This window comes from Chlamydotis macqueenii, chromosome 5 (assembly GCF_036417535.1).
Source record: "Chlamydotis macqueenii isolate bChlMac1 chromosome 5, bChlMac1.mat, whole genome shotgun sequence".
NCBI lineage: Eukaryota > Metazoa > Chordata > Aves > Otidiformes > Otididae > Chlamydotis > Chlamydotis macqueenii.
Genome location: NC_141560.1, coordinates 70,555,608 through 70,571,806, shown reverse-complemented (window position 1 = coordinate 70,571,806; position 16,199 = coordinate 70,555,608). Strand labels below are relative to the sequence as shown.

The 16,199-nt window shown below is 71.2% G+C and overlaps 2 protein-coding genes across 5 annotated transcripts; both read right to left on the bottom strand.

The window, feature by feature from the left end:
* Positions 1-144: 144 nt before the first annotated feature.
* On the bottom strand, positions 145-7,201 carry ANKRD13D (ankyrin repeat domain 13D). Of its 3 annotated transcripts, none has more exons than XM_086748651.1 (15): positions 6,910-7,201; positions 5,550-5,685; positions 5,306-5,430; positions 5,012-5,057; positions 4,759-4,902; positions 4,352-4,500; positions 4,197-4,263; positions 4,001-4,082; positions 3,016-3,077; positions 2,803-2,933; positions 1,791-1,948; positions 1,574-1,662; positions 928-1,091; positions 753-832; positions 145-500 (listed from the first exon to the last, which is right to left on the bottom strand). In XM_086748651.1, the coding sequence occupies exons 1-15, from the start codon at positions 6,997-6,999 to the stop codon at positions 251-253; spliced, it is 1,773 nt and encodes a 590-aa protein (XP_086604777.1). In that variant the 5' UTR covers positions 7,000-7,201; the 3' UTR covers positions 145-250. The 3 variants fall into 3 exon arrangements, 2 of the variants coding, with proteins under 2 accessions (XP_086604777.1, XP_086604776.1); XM_086748650.1 differs by having other exon boundaries at positions 1,574-1,705; positions 4,352-4,541; positions 6,910-7,173; XR_015258657.1 differs by having other exon boundaries at positions 443-500; positions 4,352-4,541; positions 6,910-7,185.
* A 1,520-nt stretch (positions 7,202-8,721) lies between these two features.
* Positions 8,722-15,612, bottom strand: GRK2 (G protein-coupled receptor kinase 2). 2 transcript variants are annotated; one of them, XM_086749477.1, is made up of 21 exons: positions 15,334-15,612; positions 14,596-14,672; positions 14,039-14,112; positions 13,824-13,925; positions 13,465-13,539; positions 12,901-12,962; positions 12,621-12,672; positions 12,432-12,523; positions 12,029-12,128; positions 11,869-11,947; positions 11,642-11,772; positions 11,351-11,445; positions 11,167-11,274; positions 11,011-11,077; positions 10,417-10,517; positions 10,267-10,333; positions 10,082-10,177; positions 9,839-10,001; positions 9,578-9,714; positions 9,390-9,500; positions 8,722-9,097 (listed from the first exon to the last, which is right to left on the bottom strand). In XM_086749477.1, the coding sequence occupies exons 1-21, from the start codon at positions 15,444-15,446 to the stop codon at positions 8,936-8,938; spliced, it is 2,064 nt and encodes a 687-aa protein (XP_086605603.1). In that variant the 5' UTR covers positions 15,447-15,612; the 3' UTR covers positions 8,722-8,935. The 2 variants fall into 2 exon arrangements, with proteins under 2 accessions (XP_086605603.1, XP_086605602.1); XM_086749476.1 differs by having other exon boundaries at positions 9,390-9,503; positions 15,334-15,610.
* Between the last annotated feature and the right edge of the window lie 587 nt (positions 15,613-16,199).

Sequence of the window (16,199 nt, the reverse complement as noted above, 5' to 3'; positions counted from 1 at the left end):
GGCCCGTGCCTGCCGGGGGGGGGGGTTCCCCGGCACGGGGCGGGTGCCCGAGTTGGGGTGTCCCGGTGCGGGACGGTGCCCATGGGGGGCTGTCCCCCGCGCCCGGCTTGTCCTCAGTCGAGGGCGACGCTGGCAGGACGTCCCCGTCCTCGTGCGGGGTGTCCCCAGCGCGGGACCTCCCGTTCCCGGTTGTCCCCACGTGGCTGGGACGGGGGGGGGGCGGGGGAGGAGCACGTCCCGGTCCCCGTCGCTATTTTTCGGTGAGCGAGAGGCGCAGGATGCGCTGCAGCTCCTCGTCCTCCTCGCGCCGCCGCCGCTCCCGCTCCTCCTGCTCCCGCTCCGACAGCGCCATGGCCAAGCGCAGCTGCTCGGCGAAGCTGCCGTAGGCGCCGGGTGCCGGGGGGTCGCCGTCCCCGCCGCCAGCCCCGGGGGGGGGGGTCCCGGCCACAGCGGGGTGGGCGCTGGGGCCGGCCTGCAGCAGGATGCTCTCTTGCAGGGCCTGCGAGCAGATCTGCTGTGACCACGCCTCTTCGGCATAGGCCACGCCCACTCGCGAACCACACCCCTCTTTAGGCACGCCTACATCGGGTTAGCCACGCCCACGCGGGAGCTCCTCCCCTCCCCCTCGTCCCACCCTGACACCACTAAGGCACCGCCCCCCCGCCTTGGCCACGCCCCGGAGTGGTGGGCGGTGCATCCTCAGGCTCCACCCCAAAATGTGGGCGTGGCACACGGAGTGGGCGGGGCCTCACCGTTCCAGCTGCAGATCCTCGTCGTAGGGGGGTGGGTCCACGCCCGGGCGGGTATTGGTCAGCGCCTCCCAGATGGTCACCTGTGGGGCGGGGATGAGGGCGGGGCCTGAGCTGAGGGGGCGTGTCCGGCCGCGAAAGGGGCGGGGTTATGCAATTAGGGGGCGTGTCCACCCACCTGGTCGGTCTCGGTGCCGGCGTCGAGCAGGCTCTGCTGGATGGCGAACTGCAGCAGGTCGTCGTCCTCGTCCCGCAGGGGCTCGCTGCGCCCCGCGCCCAGCACCGTGTACCCCGCCGGCACCTCGAACACCCCCGCCTCCACCTCGCACGGGAAGGGCCAGCCTGCCGCCGCGCCGCCCCCGTCAGCACCCCACGGCACCCCACGGCGTCCTGAGGAACCCCCCCCCCAGAGCGCCCCGCACCTCATGGCACCCAGGGCACCCCAAACCACAGGTATCCTGTGCCACCAAGCACCCCCACAGCACCCTGCACCCACGGGCACCCCACAGCATTCTGTGGACCCCCCCCAGAGCACCCCGCACCCCATGGCACCCAGGGCACCCCAAAACCACAGGTATCCTGTGCCACCAAGCACCCCCACAGCACCCTGCACCCCTAACCCGTGGCCACGCCACCCTGTGTCCCCCAAGGGCCCGCGGGACCCCGACACCCCCCCAGCCCTGACACCCCGCAGCACCCATCGCCCACGGCACCCCCAGCCCAGGGACCCCCCCCCCCCCCCCCCACCCGTAGCACCCACCCTGGGTTAACCCCTACCCCTCCGCAGACCCCCCCCAAAACCCCAGGGCACCCCCAAGCCTCACCTCCGGGACCGGGGGGCTGGGTGCCGGGGGGGTGGGTGGGGGCGCAGACCCGCACGGAGCCCAGCGGCTGGTCGCACCCGCAGAGGTTGCTGAAGGTGATGCGGGCGTTGAGGACGTGGAAGAGGGGGATTTCTGGGGGTGCAGGGGTCAGGGGTCAGATCCTCACCCCTGCGCGCCCCCTCCCGCCCCCCCCAGCCACCCCGTCCCCTCCGCTCACCGATCTTGACGGGGAAGCCGGGGGGCAGCTTGAGGGTGATGAAGTCGCGCAGTTTGGCGAAGTGGGCGTTGGAGATGGCCATGAGGTCGATGATGGGCGTCACCTGCTCCGCCAGCGACAGCGGGTGCTGCTCGCACAGCCACAGCGTCGCCTTGAACCTGCCCGGGCACCGGCGTGGGCACGGGGACCCCCGCCAGGGACAGCGCCCACGCGCCCCGGCACCGCCCCGGGGGTCTGACACCCGGGACCCCGGCACCGCCTCGGGGGTCTGACACCAACGGTCACCTCCCTGGGACCCCAGCACCGCCCCGAGGGTCCTGACACCCAGGGCCACGTCCCCTGGGACCCCACCACTGCCCTATGGGTCTGACACCCGGGACCCCGGCACCGCCCCGGGGGTCTGACACCAACGGTCACCTCCCTGGGACCCTACCACCACCCTGAGGGTCCTGACACCAATGGTCACCTCCCTGGGACCCCACCATGGCCCCGTGGGTCTGACACCCAGGACCCCACCACCGCCCCATGGGTCCTGACACCAAATGTCACCTCCCTGGGACCCCACCACCACCCCGAGGGTCCTGACACCCAGGGCCACATCCCCTGGGACCCCACCACTGCCCCATGGGTCTGACACCAACGGTCACCTCTCTGGGATCCCATCACCACCCCGAGGGTCCTGACACCCAGGGCCATGTCCCCTGGGACCCCACCACCACCCCGTGGGTCTGACACCCGGGGACTCCACCACTGCCCCGTGGGTCTGACACCTGGGACCCCACCACCACCCTGAGGGTCCTGACACCCAGGGCCACGTCCCCTGGGACCCCACCACCGCCCCGTGGGTCTGACACCAACGGTCACCTCCCCGGGACCCCAGCACCACCCAGGACCCCGTCACCACCCTGTGGGACCTGACACCCAGGGCCACGTCCCCACCCCGTCACCACCCCGAGGGTCCTGACACCCAGGGCCACGTCCCGTGGACCCTGTCACCCCGGGGTGGCCTCACCTCTGCACCTTGCTGGACACCTCGACGGGACGGCCGATGTTGCGGGTCTCCAGGTCGAAGTGGGGGTCGAAATATTCCTCGGGGGTGATGGCCGTGGGGTTGGTGGGGCTGGCCGCCTGCAGCACGGGCGCCTGCGGGTGGCACCGGCACTGCTCAGCCCCGCGCCCACGGGTGGCCCCCACCCCAGCCCCCCCACCCGTGGTGGGCACTCACCCCGTTGTGGGTGCCGTGCTGCTGGGCGATGCCCAGGAAGGAGTGGAAGGGGGTCTTGGAGCCTGGAGGGAGAGGGGGGGGGTGGGGTGCAGCGTGGGTGGGGGGCACGGCACCCACGCGTCTGCCCGGGCTGTCACGGGACACACCCCGCGCCCACGGGGTCCCACGCCTGGCGGGTGACACCCAGCACCCGAACTGTCCCACGCCTGATGATGGGTCACACCCAGCACCCACGGTGTCCCACGCCTGACGGGTGACACCCAGCACCCGAACTGTCCCACGCCTGACGATGGGTCGCACCCCGCACCCACGGTGTCCCACACGTGACAGGTGACACCCAGCACCCGAACTGTCCCACACCTGATGGTGGGTCACACCCAGCACCCACGGGGTCCCACGCGTGACGGGTGACACCCAGCACCCACAGTATCCCACACCTGGTGACACCCCGCACCCACGGTGTCCCACATGTGACGGGTGACACCCTACACCCAAACTGTCCCACGCCTGATGATGGGTCACACCCAGCACCCACGGTGTCCCACGCGTGATGGGTGACACCCAGCACCCGAACTGTCCCACGCCTGACGATGGGTCGCACCCCGCACCCACGGTGTCCCACGCGTGACGGGTGACACCCTGCACCCAAACTGTCCCACGCCTGATGGTGGGTCACACCCAGCACCCACGATGTCCCGTGCCCGACAAGTGACACCCCACACCCATGGTGACCCACATCTGACAGGTCGCCCCCCAGACACTGTCCCATGCCCGACTGGTAACACCCCAAAGTGTCCCACGCCTGACGGGTGACACCCCACAGCGTCCCACGCCTGACACACGTCACACCCAGCGTGCCACCCAACCCCTGACACCTCTCCCACCCAGGAAGGGGGGGCGGGCCTTGCACTAGGGGGAGGACCTTGCACTAGGGGGCGTGTCCCCGCAGCGTACGGGCTCCCTGATTGGCCGGCGGGGCTGTCACCTTTGCTGCGTGACTTGTCCTGGTCGGAGAGGTGCTCGGTCCTGGTTTTGGTGACCAGCTCCACGTTGCTGGCGCTGTACACCTGCCCGGGGCGGGGGGGGGGGACGACGACGACGGACACGCTCAGCCCCCTCGCGCACCGGGGGTGAGGCGGGGGGTCCCACCCCGTCCCCGCCGTCCCCGTCCCCGCGCCCACCTTGGCCTCGTAGCCGCTCACCACCTCCATCTTCTCCGAGCGCCAGCCCCAGATCCCCGACTTGTTCCTGGGGAGGGGGCAAAGCGTGAAACCCCCTTCCCGCCCTCGCTACGCCGTCACCCGCCCCCCCCGTGGCACCCCGCGGGGGGGCCCACCTCTCGAAAGCGATGTTCCTGGTGTCCAGGTGCGTGGAGACGATGGGGGACGTCAGCCGCCCGGCCACGTGCTCCTCCGTGGGCTGCATGGCCGCCAGCAGCAGGTCGGGCTCGTGCGAGGCCAGCGCCAGCGTCTCCGTGTAGACCACCTGCTTGTCGTGGTCCACCTCCATCACCACCGCCCCCTCGGCTGCGCGCGGGGACACGGCTCAGCACCCCGCGGGACGCCCCCCCCCCCCCCAACCCCGCGGCACCCTGAGCCCGCGCTTATTCGGGCGCCGCGGGGGGTCCCGGCGAGGCAACGGGGGATTTGGCGCCCTGATGGGCGTGGAGGGCTGGGGCGGGGGGGGGGAAGGGACACCCTTGGGGTCGCCGAGGGGGAGTCCTGGGGGGGTGGGGGGGCTGACCTTCCCCCTTGAAGATGTAACTGCGGCGCCCGCGCTGCCACGTCATGTGCTCGAAGCCCAGCAGCGTGGTGTCGACGCGCAGGCTCTCCCCCCGTTTCCAGACGCGGTAGACGTCGCTGGGGCACACTTTGGAGACCAGCGGCACTGCGGGGCGTGGGGGGGGGGGGTCCCCCGCATCCGTCACCCCCTCGGCGGCCACGGCGAGGGGCGGCCGGCCCCCCCCTCCCGGCGCCCACCGCAGCCCCCCACTCACCCCAGCTGGTGAATTCCCACTTCATCTCCACGTAGAAGTCAGACGCCTGGAAAAGATGGCGGGGGGGGATGGGGGTCACGGAGCAGCCTTGGGGGGGGGGCTGGAGGAGGTGGGGGGGTCCGTACTGGGATCACTGGGAAGATGGGGAGGGGTTTGGGGGTCACTATGGGTCCTGGGTGGGAAGGGATGGGTAAGCAGGGGTCGTGGAGGAAATGGGGGGGAACTGGGGAGACGTGGGGGGGCCCCAGTGGTGGGGTGGGGTGGGGGGAGGGTGGGGGGGCGCTGCCCACCCACCCGGCGCAGTTTGCTGAGCAGCTCGGGGATGCCGGCCAGCCGCCGCGTCGCCCGCTGGTAGTCGCGGTACTGGAGCACCAGTTGCACCATTTCGGGGTCACCGGTGCTCACCGCCTCCTGCAGCACTGGGACAACGGGAGACCCTCAGCCGGGTGCCACCGAGCGCCCGCGTGGTGTCACCCGGCCCGGGCGGGGTGGGATGGGGGCCGGCGGCGGCAAGGAGGGGGTCGCGGCGCCCGCGTACCCGTCCAGCCGTTGGCGTTCTCGCGGCCCACGTTGGCGTTGTGCCGCAGCAGCACCCGCGCCGACTCCAGGTGCCCCAGGGACACGGCCAGCTCCAGCGGGGTCCGGCCGCGGGGGTCCGGCAGCTCCACGTCGTGCTGCGCCCACCCGCGGGGTCACCGCCACCGCCAGACTGGGGGACGGTGGGCTCCCCGTACCCCCTCCCAGTGACCCCGGCGCGGTACAGCCCCAGCCCCTCGTCCCGCTCTGGGCCCAGATGCCCCTGCGCCGTTTCCCACACCCCCAGTGCCCCCCAGTGCCCCCCAGTCCCAGTGCCCGCAGCCCTATTACAGCCCCAGTGCTCCCAGTCCCTCGTGATCTCAGTAGCCTCGCTCCAGTGCCACTGCCCCCCGCCCAGTGCTCCCAATACTCTCAATTTCCCCCTACCCCACTTCTCCCAGTGCCCCAGAGCTCCCAGTTTCCCTGTACCTCCAGCGCTCCCATCCCAGTGCCTGCCGTACCTCAGTCCCAGTGCTCCCAGTTGCCTGGTGCTTCCAGTGTCCTGGTGCTATGGTTCCCTAGTATCCCAGTGCCCCCAGTCCCCACGGCGTTCCCAGTCCCCCCGAGTACTCTCAGTCTCCAGTGCCCCCAGTCTCCCCAGTGCATCCAGTGCCCCCAGTCCCCCATTGCACCCAGCCTCCCTCAGTGGCACCAGTGCCTCCAGTTGCCCCCAGTGCCCCAAGATCCCCCCAGTGCTGCCAGCTTTCCCAATTCTCTCAGTCTCCCCCAGTTCCCAGTTCTTTCAGTCCCCCCAGTTCCCCCAGTACCCCCACTTCCCCTAGTGCTCCCAGTTCCCCCAGTCTCCCCAGAGCCCGCAGTTCTCTCAGTGCCCCCAGTCTCCCTAGTGCTCCCAGTCCCCCCCAGTGCTCCCAGTGCCCCAGTTCCCAGTGCTCCCAGTTTCTCCAGTGCCCCCAGTTCTCTCAGTTCTTCCAGTTCCCCTAGTCCTCCCACTTCCCCCAGTGCTCCCAGTCTCCCCCAGTCTCCCAGTCCCCTCCAGCGCTCCCTCAGCGCTCCCAGTGCTCCAGTTCGCAGTGCTCCAAATCTCCCACAGCTCTCCCAGTCCCCCCAGCGGCCCAGTCCCCAGTCTCCCCCAGCGCTCCCAGTTCCCCCATCCCGGAGCCCCGCCGCCCCCGCATCCCAGTGTCGTTCCCCCCCCCCGACTCCTCCCCGCATCTCCCGGTGCCCGGTTCCCCCCGCCTCCCCCGCAGACGGTGGCCGGGGGTGGGTTGCGGGGCGGGGGTGCGGGGCGGGGGCGCGGGGCGGGGGTGCGGGGTGGGGGTGCGGGGTGGGGGGGGGGGGTCCCTCCCGGTGCGGGCGCCCACCGTGCCGGTTCGCAGGGCGCTGTCCAGCGCCTGGTGCCGGTTGTGCCAGACGAGGCGGTGGAGCGGGAAGGTGTCGGCGGGCCGGGCCATCCCGCAACCATGGCCCCGGGGCCGCAGCGGCCGGGCCTGCCCCGCAATGGCTGCTCGCGCGGGGGCGGCGGCGGCGGCGGCGGCGGCGGCGGCAGCGGCGGCGGCGGAGGAGACGGCGCAGAGCGGCGGCGCGGCGCGGGGCGGGGCCGACACCGGGAACCGGTACCCGGAACCGGGAACCGGACGCGGTCGGGCGGCCCAGCCCCGGCATCGGGAACCGGACACGGGCGGACCCCAGCACCGGGTATCCCGCACCGGGAGACGGACCCGGGTCTGCCCCCCTCCTCCGCCCCTCTGCGCCCGCCCCGCACCCACCCCGGTACCGGGGCTGGCCCCCTCCTGGGCACCCGGCGGGGCTGCGCGGCCCCGGGACCCCCCCTTCCCCTTTCAGGTCGCAGACCCCAGCCCCGCAGTCGGTACCCGGGACCCCCGGGCACCCCCCCGGCCCCGGGCTCCCCCCATCCCATCCAGCCCCTTCCCAATCCCCATCCCACTCCCAGTCTCCATCCCACTCCCCATCCCCATCCCACTCCCAATCCCCATCCCCCTCCCAGTTCCCATCCCCTTCCCAATCCCTATCCCCTTCCCAGTTCCCATCCCCATCCCACTCCTCGTCCTTATCCCATCCCCATCCTACTCCGAATCCCCACCCCCACCCCAGTCCTATCCCATCCCCTTCCCACTCCCAATCCCCTTCCCACTCCCAATCCCCATCCCCCTCCCATCCCCTTCCCAATCCCAATCCCCTTCCCAGTTCCCATCCCCATCCCAATCCCAGTCCCCTTCCCAGTTCCCATCCCCATCCCACTCCTCGTCCTCATCCCATGTCCATCCTACTCCGAATCCCCATCCCCACCCCAGTCCTATCCCATCCCTTCCCACTCCCCATCCCATCCCCTTCCCCTTCCCCATCCCCATCCCGGGTCCCAGGACCCCCCCACCGGGGCTGCCCCCCCCAACCCCCGGGGCAGCGGCAGCCGTTTCGCTCTGTCCCGCCGTCGCAGCCCAGGCGGGTACCGGGACATCTCTGCCACCCCCCCCCCAAAAAAAAAATCAGACGTAGCCCACCGGTGTTTTTCTAGATTTTTATTATAAAAACTCTTTTTTAATTTTTTTTTTTTGTGCATTCTCACATTTCTGCTCATTAAAATCTCACTCGCCAGCGGCCCCGGCCCTGCCTGGTGCCACCCCCTGCCCCCCCCCGGCCCCCGCAGCCGACCAATATTTACAGATGCTGCCGGGGGCTGGGGACACCAGGCAGATTTTGGGAGGGGGTCTCACCTTGCTTCCCTCCTCCTCAGCCGCCCCGTGTCCCCCAGCTCCGGGGGGGGGGTGGCAGGGATGCAGCCGTGGGGGGGGGGGGCAGAGGGGACCCATGGCACAGTATTTACAGGAGGGTCCCCCCCCCAACCCGGGGGGGCGCACACACACGCACACGCACACACCAAGGGCTTGGCACCCACCCGCCGGTGCACGGCCGGTGGGCGAAGGCTACGGGGCGGGGTGGGGTGGGGGGGGGCGAGACGAGTGGGCCGGTTCCCCGCCCGGCCGGAGCTGGGCACCCACCTCACCCCGTTTTTGGCACACGCAGCGGTGGCGAAGCGGAGAGGGGGGGGCGCGGGGTGGGGGCCGCCTTCATTTTAGCCGGAGAGTTCGTAGTGGGGTGGGTGGGGGGGGAGACGCCGGGGAGAGGCGCCGAGCCGCGCCGCACGCCCAGCGCCAGCTCCGCGCCGGGGCGGGGTGGGGTGGGGGCCGGCGACGCCGCAGCCGTGCCCGCGGCGAAACCGGCACCGGGCGTCCTCCAACGCCCCATCCCGGGGACGACGACGACGACGATGACGAGGAGGAGCGGGGGCACGCGGGAACCCAACCCAATAAATTAGAGGCGGGGTGGGAAGGCGGGAGGAGGGCGCGCGGCGGCGCGGGGGGCGCGGGGTCAGAGCCCGTTGGCGGAGCGCTGGACGAACGGCACTTTGCTGAGCTCCACCACGGGCGAGCGGGGTTTGTTCTGCATGCGCGGCACCCGCTGCAGCAGCTGCTGCGCCTGGCGCTGGGCGTCCCGCAGCTCCTTCCGCCACTGCACCAGCTCGGGGTCGCTCTGCGCGGGGCGGGGCACGGGTCAGGGCTGGGCTCCCCCGGGGTGCCGGCGCCCCAAATTTTCTATATTCGCATCCCAGGCTGCTAAACACGCGGGGCTAGCGGCCAGCAGAAGGTGGCCAGCAGCCAGAGGAGGCGGTTAGCGGCCAGCATGGGACGGCTAGCGACGGCCCGGAGGTGGCTAGCGCCCAGCAAGGTTTGGTTAGCGCCCAGCGGGAGCGGCTGGCACCCAGGGGAGATGGCTAGCGAGGGGCAGGAGGTGGCTAGCGCCCTGCCGCGCGGGGCAGACTCACGTCGCACTGCAGCACGAACTGCTTGCCGCCGCGGATGCGCAGCAGGATGCACTTGCGCTCCTTCACCTGCGTCTCCTCCACCGAGTCGATCTCCTCCATGGTGAGCAGGGACTGCTGGGGGGACAGGCTCAGCCCGGCCCCTCACCCCCCCAAAAACCCCCTCCGCGCGCCCCCCGCGCCCGCCTTACCGGCGACTCGCCCTCCCCGCGCCACTCCAGGCGGTTGGGGAAGAGGTAGAAGTAGCGGCGTTGCCACTGCGTCAGGAAGGGGTTGCCCAGTTTGGCCATGTACCCGTGCATGATGCAGTCCTTCCCCATGGCGTACTCTGCGCCCGGCGCGCCGCGGAAACGCACGGTCAGCCCGCGGCACGGCCCGGGAGAGGGGGCCGCGCGGAGCCAGGGGGTGGGGGGGCTCCAGTTTTGTGGGGGGGGATCCCTGGCCCCGCTCACCCTCCTCGTGGCCCAGCTGCTTGTTCTTGGCCTTCTTGCGAGCCTCCAGCTTGTCGGTGTCGGCGTTGACGGCTTCGAAGACGGTCTCCGTCACCTCCTGCTGCCACCGCTCCGAGATGGTGAGCGGGAAGTTGCGGTACAGCTCCTGGTCGCTCTCCAGCAACTGGTGGGCAAGCGTCGGCGGGTCGGGGGCTAGCGGTCACCCCCAGCCCCGCCACGCTCAGCCCCTCCGCTCCCCGCTACCTTGATGCCTTTGGTGTCCTCCTCGTCGAAGGAACCGATGTCGAAGGCGTCGGCCGCGTTCACCTCGCCGCGGGGGGGGATCAGGGGCGGCGTGTACTGCGGGGAGTGAGGCGGGGGGGGGAGGGAAGGCGTTTTAGAGGGGTGGCTGCCCCCCACCCGCCGTCCCCGGGCGTCGCGCCCCTCACCTTCTGCAGGAAAACCATCTGCCAGTCCAGGCCCTTGAAGAACGGCTCCTCCTTCACCTCCTGAGCGCTGCGGAGCGAGGCGGGGTGAGCGCCGCTGCACGGGAACGCCGCGCGTCCGCCCCGCGCCCCCCGGCGCGCGCCGCGACTCACCCGCGCCCCATGCAGCCCAGCCGGCGGTTGACGTCTCGCTGCAGCAGCCCCTCGAGCAGCGAGCGCAGCTCCGGGGAGAAGGAGTCCGGCAGCTCGACGGTCTGCGGGAGAGGGCGCGGCGTGAGCGCGCGAGGCACACGCGTGTAACAGGGATGGGGGCGCGCGGGGTACGCGGGCGGAGCTGCACGGGATACGCGCTGACACACGCAGTGTGCACATGCACAGACGTACGTACAGGCGCTTACATGGGCCCACACACGCGTGTAACGCAGGCGCACGCACCCAGTCCTGTGCAAGCATGTACACGCGGATGCGTGTGTGCACGCACCAGACACGCACGTGTAAGCGTGGCACACACGTGTGCACGGACAACACGCAGACGTTGCAAACACACCTGCGTGCAATCTACACGCGTGTCCACTCGCATGTCATTCTGCGCACGCATGTAGAGATGGGCACGAACACGCGCTCCGGGCACCGCTCACCTTCAGGGACCAGCTGTCCCCGACCCCCCCACGCACCCCCTGCGCCCCCCCCAGCGCCACGCTGCAGGGAGGGGGGGCACGGCTGGCGCCCCGCCCGCCCCCAACTCACCATGGTGAGCGTCATCCGGTCGATCTCGTGCTTGTCCTTCGTCTTGTGCTGCCGAAAGGGGCTGTGCCTGCGGCCGCAGGGACGGAGAGGGGACGTCAGGGGCGCCCCGCCGCGCCGCCCATGGGTGTCCCCGCCCCGCCGCGCCCGCGCGCTCACCCCCGGAGCAGTTTGAAGAGCATGCAGCCCAGCGAGAACCAGTCGGCGCTGCTGTCGTACGCCACCCCTTTCTGCAGCACCTCCGGAGCCATGTACCCATGGGTGCCTCTGCGGGGGGGACGGGAGCAGGGTCAGGGGCCGCGCCGGGCGGGCGGCGAGGGGCGGGGGGCGCGGGCGCACTCACACGCTGGCGTGGGGCTTCTTTTTGGAGAAGTCGCAAGCCAGGCCCAGGTCTGAGATGCGGACGTGGCCGAACTCGTCCAGGAGGATGTTCGCCGGCTGCCGAAAACACCGTCCCGCGCCTCAGCCCGAGGGTGCCCAAACGGGGTGGGCTCTGCGGGATTCGGGGGGCGCCCGCGGGAGCGGGAAGCGAGCGCCCCGTGAGGTCTCGGGATGTCCGCGGGTGCCCACAGGGTGCTGGGGATGCCGGCAGGGCCTCCCTTGGGGGTCCGAGGGCGCCCGTGGGGGCGGTCACCTTGAGGTCACGGTACACCACGAAGCGGCTGTGCATGTGCTCCAGGCCCAGGATGATCTCGGCCGCGTAGAACCGCATCTCCTCCTCCGAAAAGACGCCGTGCTGGGACAGGTGATAATGCAGGTCTCCTCCTGCGGTGACGGGAAGCGGCTGTCACCCTGGCACCGCCCTGCCGCGCTCACGGGGCCGAAAATCAGCCGCGGGGGTGCCGGGGGGGGGCCTCTCACCGTTCATGAGGTCGAGGATGAAGCTGAGCTTGTCGGGCGTGTGGAAGGCGTAGGACATGCAGACGATGAACGGGCAGTCCTGGCAGGAGGGGGGGGGGGGGGTCACGCAGTGCTCGGCGGCCCCCCAGGACCGCCCTTCCCTCGCCCCGCGTCCCCTCACCCCGGTGCTGACGAGGGACAGCATGATGCGCTCGTTGAGGGCCAGTGTCTCGCCCTGCTTCATCTTGATGCGTTTCTTGTCCAAACACTTCATGGCGTACCTGGGGGGGCAAAGAGGGTCCCGCTGCTGCCCGCCGCGTCGACGCCGCGGCCCCCGCCCCTGCCCACCGTCCCACCGCACCGCCCGCGGCCGCGTCCAGCTGCCACCCGCGGCCGTGACGTCCCCGTATCCTCCGGAGACCCGCAGCCACGGCAATGCTGCTGCAACCCCCTACCACCCGCCACCGCGCCGCCGCGGACGCCCTCGGGACCACCGCCACGGCCCCGGTTCCCCCCTCCCGTTGCAGGCGGACCCCTCCAGACCCCCCCCCGCCTCCACCCCGCGCCGCAGCTTCTCCCGTTACATTTTGCCCGTGTCCGCTTTCCGGCAGCCGTAGACCTCGCCGAAACCGCCGCGGCCGATGATGCGGTGAACGCTGAAGTCGTTCATGGTGAGCTGGAGTTGGGGGGGGGGGCAGGGGTGAGCCGGGACACCTGGGTGTCCCCGGGGGCGAAACACGGAGGGTCCCCTCTCCCCAGGGGTCCCTGCTCACATGGATGTTCAGCTCCACGTTCTTCCACTGGCAGAAACGTGTGAACTTGTCGCTGCAACGAAGCACAGAGAGAGCAAGAGTGGAGCCCCTGCAGAGACCGCCCCCCCCCATTTCAGGGCAAAAGGGCCCCTTGGGCTTGTTTGGAGACCCCCATCCCGGAATAGAAGAGCCCCCCCCAGTGTGGGGACGGACACCCCCGGAGCTCCTATCTGAGAAGGGATCCCCAGCCCCCAGCGGGACGGGACGCCCCCATCCTGGCGGGACCGTCCCCCCGTCTCACCTCTCGATGAATTTCTGGAAGATGCCCCCGCGCAGGTTCTGGCAGATCTCCTCGATGTAGGGCTGGGGGGGGGACGGACGGGACACATAAGGGCTCAGCGCCGGGTCCCCAGCGCCACCCGGGTCACCCGTGTCCCACGGTCACGTGTGGCCCCCTCCCGCCCTGGGGTTTTCCATATCTTCGCTGCCACCCCTCAGGGGACCCCCCCTGCCGCCGCCAGCCCCCTGGGGATGCTTCCGGGGTCACCCGAGTCTCTGGGGACCCCGCTGTCACCACCCCTGGGGACCCCGCCGTCACCCCGAGTCACCTCTACATCAGGGTTCCAACCTCCCCCCTCTGAGGAGCCCCCCCTGTCACCTGGAGCCCCCCATCTCCTCACTACCACCCCACGGGGACCCCCAGCAACCCCCCTCCCCATCCCTCGGGGTTCCCCAAACCTTCTGGGACCCCTCCACCCGGCACCTCCGGGGTCCCCCGTCACCCCCAGCCCTCCCCCCAGTAAGGATTAACCCTCCCAGTACCAGAGGTGGCAGGGACCCCCTCTCTGTCCCGGGCGATGCCCACCTGGAAGAGGTCTGGGGGCACCTGCTTCTTGCTCAGGCGGCTCTGGACGTGCTCGGTGGCACTTTTGGAGAAGGGCTGCGCGGGGTAAGAGGGGACAGCGTCACCCTGGGCAGAGGGGAGGGGGGCGCAGGGGTTCGGGGGGAGCGCCGCACAAGCGGGACACGGAGGAATCCCAATCCCTAGGGCTCCCAGAACAGAACCAGCGGTGGTTTCGGAGCTCCCCACGAAGACACCGCGTACCAGGCCCACTGGGACAAACTGGGTACACCACCATCACCCACTGGGACAAACTGGGTACACCACCCCCCCCCCCGCCCCCCCAGCCCGCTCTGGGGACCCCACCCCGGCACGGCACTCACGTGGGAGCAGGCCAGCAGCTCCTTCATGATGTAATGGTCGAAAATGTGCCGGCTCCGGGCGGTTCGCTCCTCCTCCGAATCCAGCTTCTCGTACTTCTTGATCTGCCGAGGGCACGGCTCCGGTACCGAGTACTGAGTATTCGGCGGGTACCGAATCCCACCCCCCCCAACCCCTACCTCACATCCCCCACTCCCCCCCAAAACCCCGTTCTCACCTCCTCGTAAAACTCCATCAGGGGTTTGGCCTCCTCCGCCTGGTTAAAGGCGAAATCCCGGAAAAGCAGGTACCCTGACGGGGACGGAGCCGCGGCGTGAGAGGGGCCGAGGGGCACGGGGGCGTCCCCCCCCGCCCCCCGTCCCAACGGCCTCGCGGGACAGGGGCACAGGCGGGGCGTCGCGGAGCAGGCCGCGGCGGCGGGGGCGGACGTGCCCGGAAACCGCCAGCGCCGGCGGGGAGGAAGCGAGAGGCGCTTCCTGCCCCCGGGGACGGTTAGCGGCGGCGCTGGGAGGTGGTGGGGGGGGGGAAGTGACAGGGTGGGGGACCCCGGGGCGCGGGACGTGGCGCAGGGGGTCGCGGCACGCAGCCCCCAGCCGCCTCCGCCCCACGGCCGCCCTCGGCGGGGCGGAGGGGCACGGCCGGGGCCGGCTACCAGTGCCACCACCAGTGCCACCAGTCCAGCCCCCCGCCGGCGCGGGGGTGCGTCACGAGCGTGTCCCCCCCTCACGTTTGGGGGCGCCCCCTCCCCGCCGTGTCCCTCGCGTCCCAGCTCACCGATCTTCTGCGCGAAGATCTTGTCGAACGTCACCTCTCCCCGGTCCTCCAGGTACTTCTGCATGACGCTGCGGATGCTGCGGAGACCCCCGGGTGAGGTGGGAGGGGGGGGGGGAGCGCGGGGGGCTCAGCGCCCCGCCTGTCCCCCCCAAAACAGACCCCTGCTCCCTTCACGTGTCCCCCCATCTTGCGTGGGTGTGTCCCCCCCCCAACGTGTGACGCGTTGCTGGGTCAGGAACCCGGTGACCCGCGCGCTGGGGTGCGAGGAAGGCTGGCGGGGGAAGGGGGGGGGGGGGAAGGAGGGGTGCCCCCCAAAAAGGGTCGTCCGCCACCCCGCGTTCCGTGTCGCGCGGGTCCGGCGCGCGTGCACGTGTGCGCGCGTGTGCACGGGGGAGGTTGCGAAGCGTGCCGCGCGGGCAGGGCGGGCTGCGGAGCGCCGCAGCTCTCCCCACGCGTGTCTGCGCCTGTGCGCGCGCGCAGGGACGCGGGGCTACGGCGCGCGTGTGCGCGCGCACCCGCAGGTGTGCCCGGCGGGGGGAGGTGCGTGGGAGAGGTGGCGGTGGCGGTGGTGGTGGTGGGGGGGGGGGTTGTACACGAGTGGGTGTGCCCGCGGGGGTCTCCCCCGCCCCGGTGCCAGGCCGCGCGGGTGCCCGCCCTCACGCCGGTGAGGTGTCCGCGCCCACGCACGCGGGGCCGCGCCGCGGGTGGGGCGCGGGGAAGGGTCGCGGGTGGGCTCACCTGGGCTCGGGCAGGAGGATCCGCTTGCTGGCGCGGGCGGCGGGCGCGGCGCGGCTCTTCTCCATGGCCATCAGGTAGCTCACGTCCGCCAGCACCGCCTCCAGGTCCGCCATCTTGTGCCGCCAGCCGCCGGCCGGCCGGCCGGGCCCCCCCCCCGCCGCCCGCCGCCCACCGCCCGCCGGACCGGAGCCGGACGGACCCCGGAACCGGAACCGGGACCCGGAACCGGAACCGGAACGGACTCGGGGACGGACCCGGCCCAGGCGGCGGCGGCGGTGGAGGAGGAGGAGGAGGCGAACGCGGGCTCAGCGGCGCGGGGGGGACATGGCGGGGATTCGGGGAGGGGGGAGCGGCGGGAGGAGGGGAGCGCGTGCCCGCTGCGTGACAGGCGGCGCTGCCGCCCCGGGCCGGTGCGGGGGCGGGGCCGGAGCGGGGGCGGGGCCTGGGGCCGGGCCCTTCCCGCCGCCCCGTGCGCGTGTGACAGCGGCTGTGACATCGTGTGTGCGTGACGTGTGTGTGCGTGACACCGTGTGTGTGACAGCGGCTGTGACACCGTGTGTGTGCGTGACGTGTGTGTGCGTGACACCGTGTGTGTGACAGCGGCTGTGACATCGTGTGTGCGTGACGTGTGTGTGCGTGACACCGTGTGTGTGCGTGACGTGTGTGTGCGTGACACCGTGTGTGTGACAGCGGCTGTGACATCGTGTGTGTGCGTGACACCGTGTGTGTGACAGCGTCTGTGACACCGTGTGTGTGCGTGACGTGTGTGTGCGTGACATCGTGTGTGCGTGACGTGTGTGTGCGTGACACCGTGTGTGTGACAGCGGCTGTGACATCGTGTGTGTGCGTGACACCGTGTGTGCGTG